Genomic DNA, 25,354 nt, shown 5'->3' with positions numbered 1-25,354 from the left:
GGCGGCGGCGGCGGCGGCCGAAGAGGCAGCGCCCCCGGCGCCGCCATCTTGGACAAAAGGACTCAGCGCGGCAGAGGCGGCGGGGCGGGGCGGGGCGGGAGCGCCGGCGAGGGGGCTGGGCGTTGCGTTATCAAGCTGCGCCGCGCGTCCCTCGTGACACTGCGGTGGGCGGGGCGAGAACTGAGTTGAGCATGCGTTATCGGGCTGCACCGCCCCGTGCCACGTGACCCTGTGGCCGTGGAGGAGCCGGGTGAACCCTCCCGCGCCATCGCGCGGCCAAGGTTCGTGGCTACGCGGAGCGATGGGATCCTTCGCGAGAGCCGGGTCGGCTCTCGCCTCCCCAGACCCCAGCGGGCCTGGCTGGACCTAGGACCTGTGGTGCATGGCGAGCTTTGCCGCTCCGGGTATGCTATCTCCTCCTGCCGGCGTCCGCTCAGGTTGGAGCAGGAGTGGCAGCTTCCGTGGGCGCCGGTGTTCAGAGCCTTTTTATGTGGTATCCCCCCAATCCCGGCACTCGGTTGAGCGACCCCCATCCCCTCACGGCTTCTCCTGACTGGATGGGTTCGGAGTTGACAGCCCCAAGGACTGACGCACGCTGATCCTTAGGCCCTGTCCAGCATCCACAGCCCACATCCCGGGTATGCTCCACTTCAGGTTCACCTGCAGCGGTCTCCGGAAAGGCCGAGGACCGTGATTATCCATGCAAAAGGTGAGACCTAGCTGGTTCCAGGCACAGAAACCGGAGACAACAAATCTGCAGTTGATGGAGTCCAAGTAAGCTCCTTGGAGCCACTGGGTCCCATCCTCTATAGTGTGGGCATCCGTGCAGACAGCAGGCTGGAAGGGCAGGGCCACAGAGCCAAGGGCGAGGAGGCCAAACGCACAGATAGTGTCGGCAGTTAGTGCAGCTTGCCACGCTGATTTCTAGCTGGCCTGTGCCCTCCTGTCCACCTCCAGGGGGAGGACCTTTTCTTCCCAGGTGTGGTGAGGGCAAGGGGGCCCAAGCCCATCGAGGAAGCTTTCATTCATCAAGGACAGTTGCTGGAGCCACCTCAGAACTTGACCCAACTTCAGGCACAAAAACCGCGGGATAGGGAAGAGCATGCCTAGCCCTTCCCTCCTCCCACAACCAGAAAGCAACTCCTGGAGCAGCTCAGCCAGGTGCAGGGGGAAAGGTCTTGTAACAGCAGTGGGCTCCATGGCAGGCTGTAATTTACAAACTGAACTTAGGAACCACACGAAGTGATCTGAAGTAACATGTTCCTTGGAAAGCACTTTCTTGGTCCTTCCTTTCAGGTGGTCTCTGCTAGCCGTTGGAGTGGGCATCTCCATTGAGCCATAGCACACACTGACAACTGGGTTTCCTAAGCACCGACAGAGAGCAGCAAAAAAACAACTCCACACAAGCCCTCAGGGTCTCTGTTAGACTTATCTAGGGTAATAAACAAAGGCAAAAGGCATCCTACCACTGCCTTTGTGTAAGCTGACTCCTGTCAGTCTTGCAAAAGCCTAATTAGGCAACAGAGGCTTGGGATTAACACTAGACCATGAACCCAGATGAGCAAGTAGGTGGTCAGGCCAAGAGCATCTTAAGGAATGTCAGTACTGAACAAGCGCAGTTAACCACTCTCTACATACCATAGTCCTGTCTGTACTAAGCCTCAATGTAAGGCTCTCCCTTGTACCTCAGGCTAAATCCTCTGTGCACAGCTGTGCAGCCTCTAGCCCCTCTTATGTGGGAAAGACAGACACTATCAAGAGGTGTAGTATCAGGCCCAACCTCCTCCCCAGGCTCCATCTTGCTGAGGTGCCTGATACCCTCCAGGCTGGTACAATCCACACACACCAGCTGACCTCAGCCCCTGTGTCCTGCCCTGGAATTTTCAGCACTGGTTGATTGAAGGACAAATGAGAATATACCCCAAAACTCTTTGCAAATCGCAAAGCATAAACTAGTAGGATCCTCTTTATGGGGTAAAACCCTATTTCAGTATTCACCTTAATTCTCCAAGGACAGATAGAAATTGTTTTTCCTTTAATAAAAAAAATCCCAGACACACTTTGAAGTCCTAGAGTAAACCAGCAACAGAAAGGAGTGAATTCCCCCATGGAGACACCGTAGAGCCAGCATCATCAGGAAAGCTCCAGGCTTCACTCTGATATTGTCAGGAGCCTGCTTAAAAAATAAATTACAAAAAGGCTGTTTTAGGAAGAGACAGCTGAACTGTCTTTTCCCCTCAGGTGCAGCAGGGATTGGGCAGACTACAAATCAGTCCGAGCACTGGCTGCCTTGGGGGCATATTTAGGCATCAGTTCATTTATCTTCCGGATGTAGTCAGACTTTTCTGCACAGCCTTTGCATGTCTCCCCCCAGTCGTCCAGGATCTTCTTCAGCTCTTTGACTCGGAGCTTCTTCAGGTCCACTGTACTCAGGTCGATCTGCTTGTCTGGAGGAGAAAGCAGTGAGAGTAACAGGCTAGGTGGGAGCAGCCATGGCCCCCAATAGTCCCAGCATAGGTCACTTCCTGCACAGCGAAACCATCCCTTAAAACAACCAGCCCTATTGGCTGTAAGAGGAGAGACAATTCCAGACACATGCAGAGGTATGTCAGTGCCCACTGCCCCCTACAGGGTGAACTGGCCCCATCACCAGGAAGGCTGGCCTCACGCTATCAGTGTCCACTATAGACATGCAGTGTAGATAGGGACAAAAGCCTTACAAGAGGAATGTGGCTCCCACTCCCCAACTGCTTCTACACAGTCACCACAGAATGACAGCTCCCAGATCCCAATTTCCCAACACAGATCCTTGAGTTAGGAGTTTACTCTCAGTGACCAGAGTGACCTGGAGCCAACTGGACCTGTAGCAAGATCACTCAGAAGACCAGGCATCCAGGCTGGCGTATCAGCTGGTTAGAGCATGGTGTTAAAACACCAAGGTCAAGGGTTTGGATCCCCATACCAGCCAGCCACCAAAACAAAAAAACAAAACAAAAAGACTAGGCATCCTTGACACAAGTGGGCAAACATAGGCCCTTGGACATTTAAGTCATAGTAAAAATGTTGGTGCTGTTTACATTTTACAGAAGACACCCTGACTCTTTCTGAAGGCTGGGACTATGTTTGTGCAACCAGAGGTCGTGGCTCCTGTAACTCTTAGGCTTGCCTACTTGGACACAGCGTTTCTTTTCAGAATAATAAACATCCCTGGGCCTTCAGAGCTTGCAGCCGGAACAAGCCTGTTAAACCCAAGTCAGATCATGTCCTTTCTCTGCTCAAAAACTTCTAATGCTCCCCAACTTCACTCAGGCTAAAAGCCAAAGTCCTCACGACCCCGCAATACCCTCTGTCATGCCACTGGCTGCCTTTGCACTGCCTATTTCCTCTGCCTGGAATGCTCGTCCATTAACTGGCTTCTTCCCCACCTCCTTCAAAGTTTGCTGAAATGTCACCTCCTCAATAAGACCTGTTCTGACCTCTATCCACGTTGATACCAGATCCCCTAGCATTTAGCACCATCTATCATGCTGTACATATGGTACAGAAGCTACAAGAGGTGCACAACGTTTGTTAAATAAGACTTGGCCACACTCACCATACTTTAGCTCACAGATCTGGCTGTCCTTCTTTTTGAGCTTCTCACAGATCTTCTCCACAGGGATGTGGTGGGCCAGTGGCTTTGATACCTCGTTGATTATCTTGGTGGCTGCATCATCTGTGGCTCCGATGTAGTAGCACTGCAGCAAGAAAGGACAATGGCCTTCAAGAGGTGCCACTTGAGATCTGTCTCCTCCAAAACATATTGGCATCCTAAAACATCTTCTTTCTCTGCCAGGGCCTCATTTTTCAGTGCCCTGCCTGTACTGGCAGTCAGATTCAATGTAAACCCTGGGCTCAGAACACATGCTTGGTCCCAGAGCTGACAGCCACCAGATGAGTTTCAGACTCCCCAGGGTGCAAACTTTTTTTTTTTTTTTTTTTTTGTCTTTTTTTTTTTTTTGCGTGTCCGGCAACGGATCGCAACCCTCAGTGTTGCCCCCGTACCGGGCCGGGGACCGGCGACGGGATCGCAAGCCTCGGCATTGCTCCCGCGCCTCGCTCAGCCAGTGAGCGGGAGCCGGTCTGTACGTGGGATCCGAACCCTCCGACGGGAGCGCTGCCGCGCTTACCCAAGCGGGCGCACTATCCAGTGCGCCACCGGGCCGGCCCAGGGTGCAAACTTTTAATAGAGACATGGACAAACCAGAAACTGCGAGGGAAATTAAAGCTCAAAGAGCCATTGCTTCACTAGAGCTTTTGTCCTCGATTCAGCTGTGCCTACCCTGTGGACACCTTATTCCCTTCTGTTCTCACACATGCCAAGCTTTCTGGCCTCTGGGCACTCACACTGGCTGTTCCCTCTGCCTGGGATGCTCTTACCCTGCTTCGATGATGACCCTTCCTAAAGAGATGCTTCCGGACTACTGTCTAAATCAGCACCTGCCCTCTCCACCAAATGATCCTGGTCTGTTTTCGCATTATTTGCCTGAGTTTCATTTCTCTCCCCTGATATGCCCAGTGCCCAGTACACAGTAGGTGCTTAATAAATACTAACGACAAAAAAACATCACAACTGCAGAATACATGCCTGTTTGGAAAAGGACATGAAAACACTCAGTCACACATTAGTTTAGAGGGAACAATTGGCCTCATGAATAGAGATGGATAGGGCCTTTTATTAAGAGGCCTGAGAATTTGAGGGTTAAACATGAACCAGGGTCAGCTGGGGAGGGTCACCAGCTACTCACCAACCGATTCTCTTTGCCTCTTGCTTCACGGCAGAACTTTGTAAGTTCTTTTTCAATAGTGGCTGGTGAGAATGTGACATCTCTGTCTTTGAGGTCCTGGTAAAATCTTCCCAGATAAGAAATACAAACTGGAAAAGAGGGAAGGCAGATACTCAGCAATCACCAACCCACCGGAAAGGAACTCCCTCAGCAATCTTAATAGGAGACACGGAGATGAAATCATTAGTGGTGAGTTTTCCCATCACCGGTTTTTCTCAGGTACCCACAGGTGGACAGAACCCGGCTGCAGGTTGGTGGGGTCCCCTGGTACACCCAGAGCATGCGGAAAACGAGCAGTACCCCAGTGACCCACAAACGACTCCATCCTGCTCCTTTTTCATCAAGTTTAAGCCGAAAGTGAACGTGTCCTTGAGACGGGACTCCCTGTGACCTCATAAATGGACAAACTGGAAGCCGAAGAGAAAAACGATCAAAATGCTGCTCATTTCCAAATACAACGCCGCACCGCGAGGTGCAGCTTCGCGACCCCAACAGACCGGAGGCAGTACTCACGGCCGGCCCTCAGGCCTCCGACCCGGGACGGGGCCTCTCCTGGGTGCCTCTGGACAGCGATGGGGAGGGACAAAAACTCTGGCGTGAAATGATTTCAGGCCAAGTTTTCTGTACGACCTAGTCTCAATCTTTTTCGTTGGATCAACGTTTTCTAGGTCCTGGGAAATGTTTTCTAGGACAGGTGTCTGCCCTTCCTCCGGAAGACCCTGCTGGGACCGGCCGCCGCCCCGCCCTCTTTGGCCCTGGCAATCCGGTGATTTTGTTGGATTCAGCGCAGCCTCCAGGTGGAATACAGAGCACGGTCTCCACTCCCCATCCCCCCCGCACACCTTCGCAGTCGCCCGGCCGCAGCGCTCGGCTGGCAGGCAGCACGCTCAGAGCCAGCGCAACAGCCAGCCCTTGCGTGGCCCACATCCTACTCCTCCGCAGCCGCCCGACTGAACCGCACCCGCAGCGCTGCACCGTCTCCAGGTCCCGGCCGCGCGCCGTAGCTCCCCATTGGCAGGCGGCCCCCGCGCCCTCCTACATGCCGCGTCCCCATTGGCCCACGCGCCTCGGAGCCCAGACGGGCGGCTCCACGCTGCCCTTCCCCATTGGCTGGTGGCGTCTCAGCCCTAGACAGTTGTCGGCCGCTGATTGAACCCGGGAGGCCGCCGGAAGAGGCTGCAGCTGCGACGGAAGCAGCGCAGTCGCCATCTTGGATAGGGGCAGGAGTCTTGGCTGAGGTGGGATGCCGTGGGCCGAGGTGGGCTTCTGCCGCCGCCCTGCATCTGCTGAACTGTCCCGCGTACCTCCTGCTACGGGCCCCAAGCCTGTACTAAAAACCCCATGGATCTCGCCTCCCAGGGCCCCGGCTCGTGGCGCAGGTCAGAGGAGTTCTGGGGTCAGTCGAGACCCTACGAGGGAGGTAGGGTGGACGGCGGCCGCAGGCAAGGCTCCGGTGGTCTGGTTCCTTTCTTTTTTTAAACATTCACGTGGGCGGGACCCCCAACCCTTGGGAGCGTCTGCTGAGGCGCTCACCTGCAGGGCCCCCGGTTGACCGGAGATTTGCCAGCGCGGACGGACTCTCCGGCTGCAGGACCTCTCAAGTGAAGGGCTCAAGGCCGGCCACGCTGGGCTGCCATCCCAGACCTCTGAGCGAAGCGCCCCAGCCATGTGCCGAGGCTTTGGGATCGCCTCAGAGTGGGGAGGTGGAGGCTTGAGAGGTTTGACATCCATTCCTGAAGAGCTCCCATTTCCTCACAAGCCCCGGAAGAGTGGTAGAGGGACCTCCTGACTGGGGTCTCGCGGGTTAGCACACAAGCACTGGAGGATGCTTCCTCGCGGCTGGGTAGCCCTTCTTCAAGCGCAAGACCTGGCTACCTGTCCTCGAAGGCAGGAGGCGGCAAGGATGGCTCTGCTCAGTGCAGAGACGTCCATGAGGCTAAAAGGGCTTGGAGCCCGGCGACTAGGATTGGAGAGGGGCAGTTGCGCTGCTCCCATTCAGTGAATTCAGTGGATCGGTATCATGTATTCATCTTTAATTCACATCACAGCAGTCAAGGGAGTGGGGAAAGAGGGAGATCAAGTGGCAGATATTTACATCTAAAATTCACATTACTTGGGTTTAGAACATGCTACCACAATATATACAGTAAAATACCTCTTGGGACACTGGTACAAATTTTCTCAGCTTTGCTTTTCTGGTACAGGTAAAATCATTTTTAAATCACTTTTTCTTTAAACACGAATACACAAAAGAAATGGTTAGAAGTTTTCTTGTTTTAAATAAGCACAGAATGCCAGAGGTTAAAAACACATTTATAGGGCGGATACCAATTGGACATCACACTCTATACATTTTTTGCTCAAATTCCTGTACAAATACACAGCATTCAAATGGGTATTTACAAATAAGCTTGAAAGAATGAAAATCAGTATTTTACAATCTTTTCAAAGGATTCTCATCTCTAGCCTCCCACTTCCCCTTAAACGGGCTGATGCTTCAACAAAAGGGATTTGGAATGTGTCCTTTTCATCCAGTTACGGAAAACGGAAAGAGGAAACAAAGTGTTTCCCCTTGAATAAAGCAAGGCCAAACAAATCCTATCTTGGGTGTCACCAAGTGGAGAAGGTAGATGTTCTTAAATGATGACTGCCCTGTCCAGGGATTGAGGGTCAGACATGCCTTAAATGCTGAGGATGCCCTCCTACCTAAGAGTCAAATGCAAAGCTAGTCCTTGACCCTCTAACACCTGTGAACACCAGACGGTCCAGAGACTGACGCTTGCAAGTGGAATCTAGGCTCAGGAGCAGGCTTGCCCTTCAAAGTGGGGGCACCATGACCGACCCACACCCTCACAACCTTCTGCCCCACTCTGGCTGGAGTGATCCTGTTGGTATCAGAAAGGACCCACACTGGTAATAAACCCCCAAGAAACCCTGAAGGTAATATGGCCATCCATCTTTCCCAATGGGTTAGTTGCTGGCATTTCTGATAAACAAGTTGGCATTTGTTTATAAGAGAAAAACAACACGACTATGGCCCTTTCCATCTGGAAAGAGGGGATGTGGAGAAGGAATAAGGAGCTAGGGTCCAGGGGCTGGCCATGGAGATCAGGCAGGCCAGAAGAGGAACTGGGGGCGGGCAACACGCTTGCTCAATGAGAAGGCAGCCTTGTGACCATCAGTAATGTGAACACAAGCAAATGAAAGAAAAAAGTATTTTGTCTGCAGTTTGTTTTTAAGTAACTTAGAAGCACCCTGGTAAAATACTACTATATGCACTCTACCCTATCCCCCCAAATAATAAACTGAGAGGAAAATCAGTGCCCTGACCTGAAAGTTTCCTATAAAGACACCACTGTGCTCTGCCCAACAGACTGGGGAGGCTGGAGAAACTGCCCTCCTGCCCGCCTTGAACCCTGAGTGGTGGTCCCCATGGGCCTGAAGCGGCGTGCAGTTCTTGGCTATTTGGAAGATGACAGTTCTACCTGCATGGCTCTCTGCTTCTAAAAGGAGAAGCTCCCTCCCACTCTTTACCCAGGAGTTTGCTGAACCTGACCACATGTCCTCAGGGCCTGGAAGCCTGGCTAGGCAGCCAACCCCATGGCTCGGAGGTAGTGCTGAAAATCCCTGATTCAGGAGCTGATAGCAGGCATTCTGGCCATTTCTGAAAGCTTAGAGGATTTCCGGCCCCTGCCACACCACAGCCTCACTTACACCAGCTATCTAACACATGGGAAGGGATGTAGTTTCCCCTGGGAGGAAGGTGGCTAGGGTAGCCCCTCTGGCTCTACACCTCCACTCAAGCCCCAGAGGGTGAGAGATACCCTTGCGAATCCTTTAGCCACCAGGGTTCCTGTGGGGCATGAGGTGTTATCAAGGGGAAGAGAGTCAAGGGTCAGAAATAAAAGTGATGGAGAGAAAAATCCAAAGTGGAGTAGGAGACAGAGCTGACCCTTGGAAGTCTGGCAGTGTGCCCTGGGCATGCAGTTAGGCCAGTCACATGCCTGAGCCAGCAGGTTGGCCTGGCCAGCCTCTCAGTTGCACACTCCTAGATGGAAGAGTAGGCAGGTGAGTGCCCCTTTGTCCACCGTGACATGTAGTCCGTGTGGTCCTTGCAATCCCTGAATGCAGCCATGAACTTTTCTGTCCATACAGTAAAGGAAAAGGTCCTTAGTGCAATTTCCATTCTTCTGTGCATCTCTACCCTGCAGGGAGGGCCTGCTCCTGGGCCTTGCAGTGCTGCAAAGTAATTCTGTCTGTGCAATATCTCCATGTAGCTCCATGTGGCCTGGAACTGTAGGAGGAAGAAAGCATCTACTGCGTAAAGGAAAGAAAGGAAAATCCATAGAAATGGAAACATAAAAAATGAAATAAAAAGAGAAGCCACAACCCTTCATGCTGCTGCGGCTTCTGCATGGCAACATATGAGTTCACGGCAGTAGAACGGAGACTTGGGATGGTTCTCTCCTGAGTGCCAAGCCTCTCTGGCTCCCTGGCGTGGAGGTGGGGGGACTTGCTTTTCAGACCTGGAGTGGTTGGGCAAGCTGCTTGCTGTGGGCGGTGTCCCAGCCACTTCCCTTCCCTTCACTGTTCTCCCCGGCTATGCTCCCATGCCATGCGAGCCTGCTCCTCCTTGGTGCTCCCAGGAGGCAGTGAGGCCTTCCGGTGCAGGCCCCGAGGCCTCTCCACCTCTTCACGCAGCAGCACGCCCTCGTCATGCTCCAGGGCCGGCAGGCGGGGGTGGTAGGGCTTGGGTGGTAGCGCAGGCGGGTCCATGGGGTCCTGAGGGATTACGCACCCCGGAGCTGAGTGGCTTCGGCATGGCTGGGCTTTGATAGAGTCCAGGACGGCAGACTCAGAGAGGCTATAATGGACAGGGAGGTAGGGTGGCTCGAGATCTTCCTCAGCATTCCAGGCCTGGCTCGGCATGGAGTCCATGGTGTCAGTGCGAGGTGGGGCCTCTGAGGAGTGTCCAAAGTTACTCTCACTCAAGGAGGACACACCGCTGCTGGCACTGCCAGACAGTGTAGAGTTGCTGCCGTCCAGGCCTGACTGGGGGCTTGTAGGGGAGGCTGGGATAGGGTGGAGAGGAGACTGTGCAAAGGAAAGGGTGAGCATGTTAGAATCCCTCTCTCCAGACAGCCTGACTGGCCCACCAAAAGTCTGCTTATTAATGAACTTTAAAATAACCCTCATTAACAGCATGTTTCTTCAGCAGCAACCCAATTCCTCCCATACCTCTGAAGCAAGCCAATGGAACTCCAGAATCATTTTTTCTGTGTGCCCTGGCCCCTGGGCCAGGTCCCCGGCTGTCTGTGGCTCTGGGGTACTGACAGAAGGGCGGATCATCAGGCCAATTGGGGAGAGCAGAAAGAACCCTGGTGGGCCATAGACCAAAAAAAGACCTGCTAAAATCTGTGTTAGACCCTTTTCTAATTTGCAGAAAAATGAATAGGCAGGATTTAAGTTTTACTCTCATGAGTTTTTCATTAAGCTTTGGTGCCTGATACTTCTTGCTTTTACTGGATTCTAGTTTAAAATGCTCTATGATACATCATAGGAATGTTTTTTTTTTTTTTTTTCCCTTTTTGTCTTTTTTTCGTGACCGGCAACGGATCACAACCCTCAGTGTCGCGCCCGTACCGGACCGGGACCGGCAACGGGATTGCAACCCTCGGTGTTGCGCCTGTACCTTGCTCAGCCAGTGAGCAGCCGGTCTGTACATGGGATCCGAACCCTCAGCAGGAGCGCCGCTGCGCTCCCAAGCGGCACACTGTAGCAGTGCGCCATCGGGCCGGCCCCACACCATAGGAATGTTGATTTAGCTCCTCAACTATGGTTTGTTGATACCCTGGGGTGTGGGCAGAGAGCCCCCAGGTATCTCAGTGCTCACTTCCCAGACACACTTGGTGCCATGAGTTGCTGTCTCCAGGACCCCCTGATCTCCTTGCCCCTATCAAATTTGTTACAGGATCCATTGGTCACCTGCAGCTCAAGTGTGGCTCTGGCCACCCCCAGCTTCTGCCAGGCTGGGGACAGGAGCAGGAGAGGGCTTGTAGATCCCAAGGGTGATTCTAGAGCAGATGAGACAACTCATCACATGGCCTGGTGGGGCTGTTGCTTACATTACCTTGCGCAGGGTCCGGGCAGGGAGGGCTGGGGGGGTTTCACCCACAGGGTGGTGGAAGGCGTCAAAGTGTAGTGAGTAATGACCTGCAAAAGGAACAGAACCAGAGCTTCACCTGGAGGCCCTACTCAGGCTGCAAACCAACACCTTCTTGCTGGGCCAACTGGGCAGATGTGGGAAGAGTTCCCTAGAGACCCCTCAGCATTGAGGACCATAGGAAAACCTCTTTACGTTAACCTCTAAAACACAAGTTGCTAGGATAAAAGAAACCCACACCACACAGGCGGTCAGGAAAGTCGAGTGCTTCAGAGCCCATGGAACAATGGGCTGCAGGTAGTAGCAGCTCTAGCCCACTGCTGGGTGATGACAAGCTGGTGAGCATTGCGCCTGGCACAATCAATTCCATTGTCTTCAGCCTCCCTGGTTGGGATGGCCTTACTGAGCTAACCCTTTTGAACTCAGATACCTCATTGACCCGAAAGCCCAGCAGGATCCTTCCTGTGGTGGGGATGTTCTTTCTTGGCTGAGTTGACCCAGAGAATGTCCCATCTTCTCAGCCTGGATGGCTGTTGCCCTGGCCCTTGAGCAGTCTGAGACCAGGGACTATTTGGGGGACCCGCTGGAGGTCTTACCATGCAGCAGGCTTCGGGGAGGCACTGGGGGGACCAGGATGCGCCCCATGTGGGCAGACAGGAAGGGCTGGGCCTCTCGGGCTCCGCTATCCAGGCTCCAGCTGCTGGGGGCTGCTGGCACCACTGAAGGGTGGAAACAGATGGCATGAAGGGAGATTACTTCTTGAGCCACCCTCTGGGAGAAGCCTATCCTACAGCCTGTGGCTTCTCCATGTGTGCACTATGTATCTCGTACACACAAGAGTGCCATGCCAGCCCCTGGAAGTAAAAACACTAGCCAAGCAAGGCCCTGTAACCCACAAGGGAGAGTGGCCAGAGACTGAAGCTGCTTAAGATGGCAACAGAGTGAGCTGATGTCTGAAGAGTATTCAGAATGTGAGAAGCTGAGAGAAAGTGCAACAAGGAGTGAACATTTGCAGCCTATGGGGTTTGCCAGGAGGAGAAGACAGAAGAGGAGAGTAGAACGGGCTGATGTGACTGAGAGACTACATAGAGAATGTGGGCCCTAGAGCTCCCTGCCAAAGTCAAGAGTCAGGGCTGTCTTACTGCCCAGGCACAGTGGGAAAAGCAGGAAGCAGGATGGGTGGGATGCAGGGGCTGCTTCCTTCCAGAGCTGGGTGCATGGCCAAGAAGTAGGCAGGAACTGCCCCCAAAATTGGTCTGTGTTGACGTTCAAACTTTGCCCCATCCCTGTTGCTCCTATGCCCGTTACCTGGGTTTAGGATGCACAGGACGTTTTTCTAGGCAAGGACAGGTGTTCATTGTACCCACTGGAGGAAAGTATAAAGCCCAGGAGTTACAGCCCAAGTCCAGCTGGACCAACCTACTGCTTCCCGAGAAAAGGGAGGGCTGTGGAGCCATGGGTGCTTTGGGATATCTTGAGAAGCCCAGTTCCTGGCACTCACATGCTATGGATGTAGGGTAGAGTGAACTCTAGAGAAAGGGAAGCAGAGTGTGCCTTGCTATGCTAAGGAAAAAGTCCAGTGCCAGAATATTGGCCCCTCAGTCACAGCTGGTGAGGAGAGAAGAGAAGAAATGGTTGGACCTTTAGGTCCCAGGGTGCCACTCTGCAGGAGCAACAGGGGATATGTGAATCCTGTTGGCTAACTCCTCCTAGAGAGTAAATACCAGCAAGAAGAAATATGCCCTTTCTCTGATGGAGCCAGGAAAGCCCAATTTCCCTTTGGGCTATTAACAGCAGGGAGGAAGCTCACAATCCAGGTGCCTAGACACTGACTAAGGCAGTAGTAACTGAAGTGAGCCTGAGGTGGCTGGGGTTTGGGTTCTTCCTGGTCCAGGCACTAAGTGGGGAATTCCTAATGGGAGCTCGGAGGCTCTGGAAAGTTAGGAGCTGGAGTCTAGTCTTCAAGGAGGATGTGGCCAAGGGGCTGGGCCCCACAGCAGTCCAGTGATAAAGTGATGTCCATCCTATTCCTTCTCATTGCTCAGGAACTGGCATGGGCTTGCAGCAGCACATAGGGTGTAAAACTCCACTATCTAAACAGCCTCAATTATAAGGAGGATTGCTTAGCCTCACAGTGTGGTTGATGGCTGGTGGCAGGAAGAAGGGGCATGACAGCAATTGGGCAGTGGACAGGCACTTAGCCATTGCCTGAAGAGAGAAAGGAATTCTCAATCTGATGAGCACTAGGTGGATTCTATCAGAAGGCCTCCTCAGACAGCCTGAGCCACCCCCAGAATAGGCCCATTCTTACCCACGTGCTCTTCACGATGCAGCATGAGCTTCTTGGTCCTCAGCATTGAGGCACTCTCTCTCCAAAAAGACAAGCACCTTTTCCATAAAGAGCCACCAAATCTCAGGGAATAAGAAGACCAGAGGTAGGTCTGGGCAACTTCCCTAAAGGGGTTCTGAAAGTCCAAGTTCTCAAATGCACACCTAACCCATGGAAGAACTGCAACAGTTCACCCACAAGGGCCCAGAAGAACTCTCGCGCAGGAAGGCTATGGGAGAAGAAAGCTGGCAAGGCTGTAATGGTTGACAAAAGCGTCCTGCCAGAGCCACTCCATGTGAACCAGAAGCTACCAAGCTTACCTTGTAGCCTGATGTTTGTTAGCAGTGAGGCCAGTGGACATTTGTCATGCAGCACAAGTGCACTGGGGCTAGTGGGAAGACTAAGGTGGAATGACTTATCCTAGGAGAAGAGAGGCAATCCCCACTGTATCCTGTTGTCTCTTTCTTTCTCTCTCTTGGTGTTAACAACAGTCCAGCACTCGCCTGAGGTCCCTAGTGCATAGGCCATAGCCCTGAGGGTAGGCTTGCCTGCTCTGGGAGTCACTGCCTGGCAAAGATAGGTACCTGCAAGTGAGAGGTGGAGTCCTCATGGGACCCAGGACCCTGACTGACAAGAGAATGGTGACAAGTATGTATAGTTCCAGGAACCAGGTAGAGACCAGGTAGACTTAGGTGCCTAATGGCTTATGTGTTGCCACTGGGCAAATATCTAATTTGCTGCCCACTAAGGGCTGGCCTTGTGGTGTAGACATGCTTGCTCTGGGCTCAGCCTCTGTTCTGAGACAACCCTTCTTCCCTCCCACACCTGGGGGTAGGTGTGTCCAGCTACTTGCTGCAGCCTGGCCTGAGACTTGAAGCTCTCCTGTGTCCAGTTGGAGAAGGGTCTTGGTCTGGCCACCAGCACTCATTTGAGCTCTGAACCCATCTGGGTTATTCGCTAGTTCTGAGATTGTTATGCATCTCCAGTGAAGAAAAACCACTGTGGATTTTGGCCCTTAAAGCCAAAAGGGCACTTTGTTTTGGGTCACATGTGCAGGAGTTGAAGAAACAACATATTTTCGGGATGTGCAGTCTTGAGGCCAGGAAGGCATCTTCAGGCAGAATCTCCAGGGTGTTTGTGACTGAGCACCCAGCACCAATGTCCACCAGGGACTTATGTCGTGGACCCAGTGTTTGGTCTCCTTAAAGAGGTCACAGAGGTATGTCCTCTATGATGAGCAAGGGAGGAACAACACAGTGGTGACAGCAGAGAGCACTTGGTGAGCAGGTGCAATGACAACATGATGACAGCTTTGGAAGGATATGTTCCGACGGGATAAGGGACAGCAGGTTATATTGGTGGGAACTGAGTGTGTCCTAAACTCCAACAGATGGAGGAGAGGGACTGATATGGGGCTAGGTTCTAGGTGGCAAGAAGGCTCAGCACTACCCCCATTTAGGTGTTTCTCTGTGTTAAAATTAACTCAGGTCTCCATGTCTGGGGCTTCAGGCCAGGGTCATATGGGTCTGAGTCTGGTTCTTCCATCAGCTATATCGCCATTATCTAATCAGCCTCAGTTATATGAAGGACTGCTCAGTTTCATGGTATAGTTGATGGCCTTGCCATGTAGAAGAAGGACTCACAGCAGCCACTGTCCAGGGTGGCTACTGAAGGACTGGACTCCTTTGGGGCCCCTAGAGCTTCACTTGGAAAAGCTTGTCTTTGGGAAATTGACTTTGCCATAGGTGTCCTTCTTCCCATTCATCATGGGGCTTGTTTGGTGACAGGCCTGTTCTGAGCTCCAAGGAGAGGTCCCTGAGAGCCCAAGTTGAGAGTCCCAAAGGGCCCACAGGGCCTGTTAAATTCTGGGGCTGGTTGGGAGGAGCCCTGAGAAGTGGTTGCCCACAATTTGCAAACAACAGTCTGAATTTCCACAAAGTTTGGCTCAGGGCAGGTGGCAGCTGGAGCCTCTCTGAGGGTGGGCCCTTGGAACAGAGAGATACAGACAAACTAACAACATCCAAACCTTAGCTTCAAGCCAGACATGGGTTAAACGGTGAGCACAGGAGCTGGTCAGAACTCTGGACAGACAGACCTGGGAGGAGGCCACTTGGAGAGGAAGAGTAATACCTTTTTCAGCCACAGACAGATTGGGATCACTGCAGGGTTTGCAGGCTCCGACCACTTGCTGGAACAGGGCTCGCTGGAAATTTGGTGGCTAAGGGAAGGAAAAAAAAAAAAAAACATAAAAGAGAGTAGAAACAACTAGTTACATCTTGGAAAGCAGTGCTGTGGGCCACAGGAGCCAAGACATTCCAATATTAGATGGGGGAAATCAAAGCAGCAGTACAGCTCATGCTTAAGATGTGTTGAGAACTCCACACCAGCTCTAGGGAAGACTGCCTAGGGGTGTCTGGTTCTGAGTGCATCCATGCACAACAGTTGAAGCATCATCCTCCAGTGTCTGGCTGGGATCCAGGACGTCTTGTGCAGGGCCCAAGAAAAAGGACATAGGTACCTGAGATTATCTAATTGTCTGTATCTTTCTGTCTGGCCAGGGAGACCCACTGACAGAAAGGCTTAGGGACCTCCTTCCCCCATGAACACTGACAGGTTTAGTTTCCTGGAGAGGCCCTGCATAGGCTGGTGTTAGCACTGAGGGTAGGGGAAAGGGCAGCACTCAAGCCTAGAGTTACAGACAGACTTGCTGTTATGATAGGCAGCTGCCAAACAGACCTGCTTCCTCTGTCTGGCAGGGCTGGTCAGGCACAGGGAGGTACCACTGAGAAACTCCTGCCACTCTGGGGCTAGGTAAGTTATTTGGAAGTGACTTTTGTGGACTTTGATAGAAGGGCAGGGGCAGACTGCACAGGGGAGGGAGTTAATCCCTGCAGCTTCTTGGTCAAGGCCCCCAAGCAAGGTATTTGGAAAGCTGTGCAAATGGTTTGGAGACCAGCCTCAACAGATGAGGGGCTTCAGGTGGCTGGATGGATAAAGAGGCAGAGCTTGCCCCAGTGAGGATACCCTTCACAGACACAGGAAGGAAGGACACCCTCCAGCCCTATGTCCACCACTGCCGTCTCAAAACAGGCTGCAAAGAACCAATTTCCTCTGCCAGACTGTTTAGGGATGAAGAGTCAGGAGCCTGGCCAGAAGGACAGATAGCCACACAAGGAATGCTATTCCAACCCTGCCACCATTCTACCCACACCTGCACTCTGGATTGCTGGTCCCCAGATTCACTGCACTCCCCATGCAGGAGCCCAGCAGCTTTCTGAGGGATCTTACAGCAGAATGAGGGAGGCACACAGGACAATTCAGAAGGCCCAGCAAATGCAATGAGTGAAGCCCAGGCCACACACTTGCAGCAGAGGGTATTCAGTAGGGTGGGTCTACTACCTGTCCATTCTCCAGGATGGCTGCTGGATACATGGCACTGCTTGGGCGGTCCCGGTGTGTGGGCAGCAGCAACATCATTTCCCGGGCATGGCGATACTTATCTGGCAGAGAGGGAGAGCCTGTAACCAAGTGAGAACAATCACGCACAGATGACAAGCCACAAATGGAGGCCTAGCAGTCAAGCGTCCTCAGGACTGGGGAACAAGGGTAGGTTTCCCTTGCAGTTGGGGTAAGGATGAACTCAGCAAGCACAGGAGAAATGAAGCAGAACCTGTTGGTAAATGATGGTGGGGGCTGCACCCAGTCAGGGCAGACACACTGCAGGCGGGGGTGATGCAGACCCATTGACAGCCCCCCTCTGTGTTCAGAAGCAAAGGGTGAGGAGAGTTGAGGAATGGAACAGAGTGGCTAGAAGCCTCCTGCACCCAGTACTCTCAGGAGATGGGTGTGGCCTGGATACAGGTTCTCTTAGGAGGCCCAGGCATGAGCATAGGCCAGCTTGCGATGGTGGAACTATCACACAGAGACAGCGACAGATAACATAGCCACACAGTTCTTACTTGACATACTATGTTTTCATACACTTACCTTCTCCCGACACCAGGGGCTCTGTTCTCAACTGGCCCCCTACCACCTTTTTCCAGAGGCTTCTCCCTCTTAGATTCTAGGCTCCCAGCACCTGGCCTCTACCTTCCTGCAAGTTCCACTGCTGCCCTACGGCCAGGCTGGCTAGGAGCCCAGGGCTCTGCACACAAGCAGTCCTCCAGAGTTTCTCACTCTAAGATTTGCCCTTCAGTGCAGTGAACTCAGGGGTCATGAACCTAATCTGGAAGTCATGGGGCTTTAACTCTGCTTTTGAGTTGATGTGGTTCAAGTTCTTCTCTTGTGAGGTGTCTGCAGTGATCTCTCCTGGCCTGAGGGGCTGTTATGGAGGCCAGACCACAGCAGGTATGGTGTGATCCAGTCCCCATGGATATGGGCCACAGCTACAGGTCCAGAAACTTGTCATCCTGTGGTCCTCAAGAACACTTTCCACAGAAGAAATAAGAATAGCTTGCTGTTCTAAGTCAAGCCCAAAAGAAAAAAATTAAAAAAGAATAACTTGCTGGCTTTCCTAGGGAATGGGTAGTTTGAAAGGCCCTCCAAATATGCCTGCTCAATGTGCCAGACACCAGCTTATCCATGAGAAACTACAGGCGTTACTGGACCTCAGTGCCTCTCTGGCTGGCTCAAGTGGTTGAAACCCCTCTCTGTGGTGTGCCCTAAGTGAAGCCAGATGGTTGAGACCAGCCCATGGGCTCCAACTGAGGGGTAAATCTGCAGCTCCTAGAGGCTTTGTGTTCCTGAAACTCTGGGTCTCTGGGACTTTCCTTTGAGTGTGCAGTGCCAGCACTGTCAGGACTCAGGTTAAAAAAAAAAAAAAAAAAGGTCTTCTTCAGAAAGTTTGCCCCAAGAGTCCTTGAGAAATTACTGTTGTATTCACTTTAGTCCAAGAAGAGGCTTAAATACTTTAAAGTCAGCTTAGTAAATACCAGTAATGTAACTTCTATAGTTGGTCTCAGTGATCCTGTTTGTAGAACCTTGGGGCTGTCTTAAAGCTAGTCTTTAAAAATATCCTTTTTGATAAGAGAATGATTGATATGGGATGATTGATAAGGGAATGATAAGTATGATTTTTCAAAAAACTGGGGCTAAATTGCTACTATTTTGTGATTTTACTCATTTCTATGTTCTCTTTTAGAACTTGTGCTCTTAGATAACCTCAAGAAGATGGCTATGTTAAAAAAAAAGGAAAAAGCTCCTAATTCCACTGATTTTTATAGTGCCTTCCCAGGAAGAAACTCATAATGCTCCCTGAGACTTGCAGGCCACAGCCCTGGACAGGGCTATTCTCCATTTAGCACATATAGAAATAAACAGTACCTTTATACCAACTCAGTTACATCAAACTTTTATTAATGCCCATTCCACATCCAGCATGTAGTTGGAACCTGGTATATTGCCCTGCTCAGGCTGTCCATGGTCCCTCACCTCACGGAGCTCACAGCCTGGCTCACAGGGCCAACTCCACATCTGTGTACTCAATATCCTCATCCATGTTAGGGGGCTAGGATGGGGGGATAGCAGCCTGCAGGCCCATCAGGGCCCAGAAGCTCTGCTGAGGATTTGGATGCAAGTTATGGTGGACCTTCTGCTACCACTAAATTCTCCAACTCTACCACCTCACTTTCCTCCCACTGCCCTCTGCCCTGGGAAGCCAATCCCATGGTAGGAATGATGGTCACTTTTCATGAAAATGGCTATACACAACAAGGCTTCTATGTTCATAGGACTTCTGAACTACTTGAGTTGTAGTCTGGTAAACCCCAGGAAGGCTAGGTCCCAGTGCAACCAAGTATTCAAGGAGGATCATTCAAAATCCCAATGTTTCCTAGTCCCAATCAGCCTTTTGACCACCAGGGGGAGCTGCTGACTTAAAAGAATTAAAAGACTGTCCCTTGCAAGCCATTCATTTCAGAGGTTTTCAAGGCAACAGGAACCACAGCAGACAGTGTCAATGGGTATGGCAACGAAGGCCACTGTGGTCAAAATGACCACTCTTGGGAGTGGGGGAAGTAACTCAATGCAAAGGACTCCTCTCCAGATAATTTTCTCCATGAAAGCGCCCCCCTCATGGGTAATACCAGACATAACCCCAAAGAGTGGATTGCTCCCTCCCTTCTTTGCCCAGAGTGCATCTACTACATTTATTTGAAATCATCAGTCTTCCTCTATGATGTTGTGTCACACAGTCTTTTATCTTCTCTCACAGGACTTATGTTGGACAGATGTTGGGCCTGCACCTTTCTCCAGATGGGCCTATATGTAGATTGTACGGATATTATGGTCTAGATGTGACTTCCTCTTTTTCTTATTGCCTCTGCCCTTGTCACCATTCCCTACTTTGGGCCCAGCTCTACTTAATCATTTTGTTTACTTTTGCATTTAACGTCTATCCTAGAAAGGAAAGGGACTTCTTTCAACCTTCTGTGTGATATTCTGTAATTTAGCCATTGTGATAGCTTGTCTCTAAAAATGGCAACCATCAATGCCTTCCCTCGTAAAACACACACGCCATTTCTCATAACATGAGTTGTAGTCTCATTCCCCTCCCTCATATACAGGTTGGCCTTAGTGGTTTGACTAGCTAATAGAAATGTGGTAAAAGAGATTTGCTGGGACATCCAAGGCTGGGTGAGAAGGAGCCTTGCAGCTTCTGCCTGGGTCTCTTGGAATACCTGCTCTAGAGAAAACCAGCTGTCATACTGTGAGAAGCCTAAGCCCCATGGAAAGGTCACATATAGGGGCTCAAGTTGACAGTCCCAGCTGAGCTCCTGGCAGACAGCCACCATCAACTGCCAGCCATGTGAGTGAGCCATTTCAGACATCCAGCCCTGTTTTTAGATGATTCCAGCCCAAGGTGACATCTGACTCCAAGTGAGAATCAGCTCAGTGATCCCTGTTAGCCCACAGTACAGTGAGAGATGATAATAAATTGTTGTTTTAAGAAACTAAGTTTTGGGAGTGGTTTATTATGCAGCAACAGATAACCAAGCCATATGAAATAAAGAGAGGTTATTTCCAAACAAAGAGAAAATAATTTCACTCTGTTTGACTCTGATGTAGTGCTCCCTGAGGCAAGAGTCACATAGATGCCTTACTGAGCATTCAGTAAAAGCTTGGTGAGTGAATAAATCAGTAAATAGTCGGAAGGACAAAGTTAGTAATAGCCTGTGAGTTCCTTGACAGCAGGGCCTACTTGTTCCTCCTCTCTGTTCTCTCCAGGGCATTGAGTACCAGGAATTCAGTTAAAATGTACATCCTTTGCCGCCTTCTGTCTGTATCAACAACATGATTCAGAAATCTGTCTTCAGCAAGAATACCCAGATAAAGTCTTAGACATGGCTGAGTATATCTTAGAGAGATTTCAGGTTAGGAAAAAAAATGGGATTACAAAATATGTTGATGCAACTCTATTCAGGAACATTTATCTTAAGATGCTGTAAATGCCAACCTCCACTACTATAGTGTTCATGGCTAACTTCTCAGAGTTTCCTTCCTTTTTATTCCCAAAGCCATTTTTCAGTGTGCCTCTTTATAACACAAATCACTGTTCTTTCTCTATGTTTGCAGCCTTCGCATATTGACAAATCTTCAGCATGTACCAATTTGTTGGTTCATTTGTCTTATTTAACACTAGCAAAGTCTGCTTCTAAATACTGGCTCCCTTTTTCTGAATCACATAGTCCATGTTAGGAAAACATGGGTAGGAGAATAGGCATCAGACTGATGGTTGGTGAGTGTAAAGACCTGTAGTCCAAATTCAAGTTAGACATGAACTGGCTAGGTGGACTTAAGCCCCCCTCACTGGACCTGTTCCCCCACAGGAAATGAGGGATTGGTCTGGATGTTCCAGGTGACTGAGCCTGTGGCAGTTTTACCCCTCTTCCCTCCACTCTGCCAAGGTTTTTCCCAGTTGGCCACTGCATTTTTCCACTATGCCACACTCCCGCTGTTCTCTCCATCACTCCTACTGTGGGTCTGTAGGTTTGTGTGCTCTGGAGAAATTCTTTCCATAATGACCTTCTATGTCCTTAGTTTATGCTGTTTTTGTCTTCATAATAAGAAGAATGAAGGGACCCCCATCCACTGAAGCCTGAAAGCAACAGCCAGTGACTAGCTTGGCAAGCCCAGATCACTGTTATTATCCTGCACAGCCAATCCTGGCAAGCACTAGATCTTATTTACCACGGCTAATTTCTATTCCACATCAAATATTTCTACCTGAAAGTACAGAATCTACTTTCACTGCAGGAACTAGGATTGGAACGTGAAAAAGATATTGGCTCTCAGGGAACAATATTTATTCAATTGAATAAGAAATTAAGCAATAATTGGCAAAGTAAATAGGTTTTTACAGAGCAATTTCTCCTGATTAAGCCTTTCCCAACTGAAGAAAAATTTTTTGGATGTTGTTACTGTTTTAGAATAACATCCTCAAGGGCTAATTTTAGCCTTAAAATTTTTTTTCATATTTTATCATCATACTTGATTCCTCAAGACAAAAGACTCACTTTTGTCTTGACTTTGATCTTTATTCTTGCAAACATTTCAATGGGAAAGAACTGAGCTTTCTCCTAGGCTGTGTGTATTCTTACTGAGGTAGAGATGCAATGGCTAGCTACTTGGTGGCAGCAGAGCAGCAATCACTGCTCAGAGCAGGGTCAAAAGTCAGCTAGAGAGAGAGGACTGGATGCAGGAACCCTCAAGTCCTTGGTGCTAAAAGCACAAATGGGCATTCTCCAAGTCACAGGGCCACTCTCAAAGACACAGCCATAGATGAGAAGAGAATGAGTGGGGTTCACAAAGCCATCTCTTCTCCCTTCTGCAATCCCTGCCATCCTTACCTCGGGCACTGGAAGGGGCAGAAGTAATCATCTGGGATGGTGCTGAGTGTGTAGAACTCAGGCTGGAGGAAGAAGGGCTTGCCTGGGATGAGGACAGAACAGAGACGTTGGTGACTGAGCCCTGGTACCTGGGGTTGGGATACGAGAGCTGCAAAGGGAAAAAAATCAGGAAGACAGAGGTCTGAATGGCCAGAACAGTAGGGCTGGCCCACAGCTGACTTCTTCATGCCCTGAGGTGCCCAGACCCAATGCCTGATGCTGTACCCTGGGCTCTAATGGAGGCCAGACTGATGGCTGGCACACGGGCTCACCCATACCACCCACTTGGAGCAGGGCTTTTGGGTTGGTCCTATTATGGTGCCCATAGAGGAAGCAGGACTTAGCCATCAGGAATGTCAGGCAATCTGGCAGATAATCTTTCCCATGGGGTCTCTAAGAGAAGCTGGGACTGAAGCTGGATGTCCTTCTTGGGAAATAGGGCCTGGGAACTGACATTTGGGATTGTGTGAGGAAGGAAGGCAGATTTGCTAGCTCTGGTGAGGGGTGTTCTGAATTTGGGAACTAGAGAACTAGGCAGGGTTGCCAGCCCTCAGACCAGACCCTCCACCAGAGTGGTGAGTCATCTAGGCATTTTCCCTGGACTGCTGTAGTACCTGCATGTGGTGGTACAGGTCCTCAGGAGCCTCGCCCATGGAGCTATCACCCAGCATCACCATGTTTCCCACTTCGCTAGACGCATGTGAGGAGAGAGAGGATGATGAATGGCGGCCTGTGCCCATCAAGTTCATGGGGCTGTGAGCAAGAGTGGGAAATAGGGAGTCAGGCCCATGGCAGAGAAACCATGCTGGGTGATAGGGGGACAATAGAGGGAGATAGTGAAACAGTCATCCCCAGCCTCAGTCACCACTGGTTTGAAGGATTCCAAAGCTAATGTTCATAACCATCTGAAGCCTGGAGCAGTCCTGAGCCCCACCGGTCTGCGAGGGCCTATAGTGGGCTGACACAGCTTCTACCTGGAGTTAAATAGTTTATGGCCACTTGGTCTGATGGCATTAGCAGTTTCTCAGGAGGAATGAAAGAGATGCTGAATGAGGTCAAGGACCCCAGCTCTCTCTTGCTATGGGGTGTTAGTCTGAGCCAGTGCCCGCCCTCTGTCCACACCATGATGGGATCTGCTCCCAGGTCAGAGGTGTCTTCCTAGTACAGGGGAGCTATCAAAATAGTTGGCTGTGAACTCTCTGTGGGCTTCCTTCCACATCTGTGGCCACAGGCTTGCCAACAGCTATCCTCGATCAATACCAGGAACCCCTTATCACTTGTTCCTTCTCATTTACTGAGTGTCTGCCCTGTGCTGAGTTGCTGCTTCCATTGCAAAACAAACTTAAGTAAGGGGCTCTTCTCACTGGCCTCCTCCCCCGACCTGGCCTTCCTGCCCTAGAGGCTTTGAGTATCCTCAGTTGCAGGCAGGCCACTACTCCTGAGTTCAGAGCACCCACACCTTGATGTCCACATCACCACGTTGTTTTCTTCCTTAAAACTGATCGGTGATCCTCATTTCCTTTGGGATCAAGTCCAAAGGCCTGCATGAATAAGGCCCATTCAGAACTGGTCCTGGCCCCCTCCCACACCCTGGAATCCTATATTCCAGCTACTTGGCTCTACTTGTAGTGCTGACCAGGCTGGCTTGTTCACATTCGAGACTACCGCACATGTCAGTCATTTTGCTTGTATCTCACCCCATCACTCTTTTAACCCCAACTCTTTTCTGTAGCAAAGTTCTACTTATCATTCAAGATTTACCCCATGCCCCCATAAAAATACGTAAACACTTCTGTCACCCACAGTGACTGGCCGGATGCAGTCTCCTGTGCAGGAGCTGTTTAAGTGTGCATGGGTAAGAGGGATGTGAGTACACAAAAGCACTCTTTAAGACTCCTTTCCTCTGACCCTTGACATTCAAACTTACCTCTCTGGAGGGAACCGTCCCCAGCCCTAAGGCCGTACCTGTGCCGATGGGTCATCTTGATGCTCTCAGGACTCATGGGGTTATGGGATGCCAGAACATTTCCCCGTGGGGTGCTGTTGCCTGAACATGCAGGACTTAGCTTATCCAAACCTGGAAACTCCTGTTGAGAAATGAATGTCCCTTCATAGAGAGTAAGGAATAAATAAGTGATTAAAGGGGTGGAAGGGAAGAGCTGGCTGCTGGTCAAAATATAAAAGAAACAAAGAGGAACAAAAAAAGAATCAAACTGTTGGCTGAATCTGAATTGCTGACTTCTTTTGAGCAATGATCCCTTTACTACAAAAACACCCCCTGGGCTGGCCCGGTGGCGCACTGCTACAGTGCGCCGCTTGGGAAGTGTGGCGGCGCTCCCGCCGAGGGTTCGGATCCCACATACAGACCGGCCGCTCACTGGCTGAGCGAGGAGCGGGGGCAACACCGAGGGTTGCGATCCCGTTGCCGGTCCCGGTCCGGTACGGGCGCGACACTGAGGGTTGCGATCTGTTGCCGGTCACGAAAAAAGACAAAAAGACAAAAAAAAAAACAAAAAACAAAAAACACCCCCTAACTGCACTTGAGTCTAGACCAGAGGCCACAAGGTTTTAGGTTGACCCCCGCTAAGAAAAGCACATCTGGAATAGGCTGAAGTCAGTTTGAGTTCATAGGAATGTGTAAATAGGCTTTTTCACTACAGAATAAGTATAACAAGGACTGGGAAGAAAGAGAGGAAGAGCTTAATATTAGCTGTCAGTCAGTAGGGACCTCTTACATAAGGATTGGGGCTGGGTTTTACTGGATTGCTAAATGGCCCACCTCTTAGTGACCTGGGTTAAGTTGCCTGTGACACAGTCTATGGGAAGACAGGGCATAAAATGCTGATGTATGTAATTGAAAAACAGGATGGTTCTATTTTCACATAACTAAATTCTTATTAAGTATGTAGGGTTCTTGGCAGAAACTTCTGATTTCAAACCTTACTGGGTGACAGCATGTTGGTTTGTGTCCCTGTTTGTGACTCTGAGGAAACGAAGCACAACTGTCCAGGTTTCCAAGTACTTCATAATCTGTGGTGCATAGGGGCCCTATGTCCACTGGTGATATTTCCGAGTTTGGCCTGAAGCAACAGCAGGTTTTCCACTCCCTTCTTCCAAAGCATGCAGAGGGCTGAATGTGTTTCTGCAGCCA

General features: G+C 50.8%; 2 protein-coding genes across 4 annotated transcripts in view; both read right to left on the bottom strand.

Moving 5' to 3' along the window:
• Positions 1-2,012: 2,012 nt before the first annotated feature.
• On the bottom strand, positions 2,013-5,880 carry MANF (mesencephalic astrocyte-derived neurotrophic factor). Its single transcript, XM_008568119.1, is given in 5 exon segments — positions 2,013-2,447; positions 3,596-3,737; positions 4,788-4,915; positions 5,669-5,853; positions 5,855-5,880. Coding segments are annotated over 5 exon segments (666 nt in total). The 3' UTR covers positions 2,013-2,262.
• Positions 5,881-6,838: 958 nt separating this feature from the next.
• The window catches only part of DOCK3 (dedicator of cytokinesis 3), a 208,549-nt gene continuing 190,033 nt past the window's right edge, over positions 6,839-25,354 (bottom strand). For 2 of the 3 annotated variants that reach the window (XM_008568116.1, XM_008568118.1), the window contains exons 42-49: positions 24,169-24,290; positions 22,818-22,956; positions 22,165-22,312; positions 16,718-16,836; positions 15,449-15,536; positions 11,586-11,708; positions 10,957-11,039; positions 6,839-9,920 (exon numbers count right to left, since the gene is read on the bottom strand). In XM_008568116.1, the coding sequence (XP_008566338.1) occupies positions 9,411-9,920; positions 10,957-11,039; positions 11,586-11,708; positions 15,449-15,536; positions 16,718-16,836; positions 22,165-22,312; positions 22,818-22,956; positions 24,169-24,290 (1,332 nt within the window). In that variant the 3' untranslated portion in view covers positions 6,839-9,410. The remainder of the gene's footprint in view (positions 9,921-10,956; positions 11,040-11,585; positions 11,709-15,448; positions 15,537-16,717; positions 16,837-22,164; positions 22,313-22,817; positions 22,957-24,168; positions 24,291-25,354) is intronic. The other variant, XM_008568117.1, reaches the window with a different exon arrangement.

The sequence above is a fragment of the Galeopterus variegatus genome, unplaced genomic scaffold (genome assembly GCF_000696425.1).
Source record: "Galeopterus variegatus unplaced genomic scaffold, G_variegatus-3.0.2 Scaffold376, whole genome shotgun sequence".
NCBI classification, from domain to species: domain Eukaryota; kingdom Metazoa; phylum Chordata; class Mammalia; order Dermoptera; family Cynocephalidae; genus Galeopterus; species Galeopterus variegatus.
This window is presented reverse-complemented; position numbering and strand designations above follow the sequence as displayed.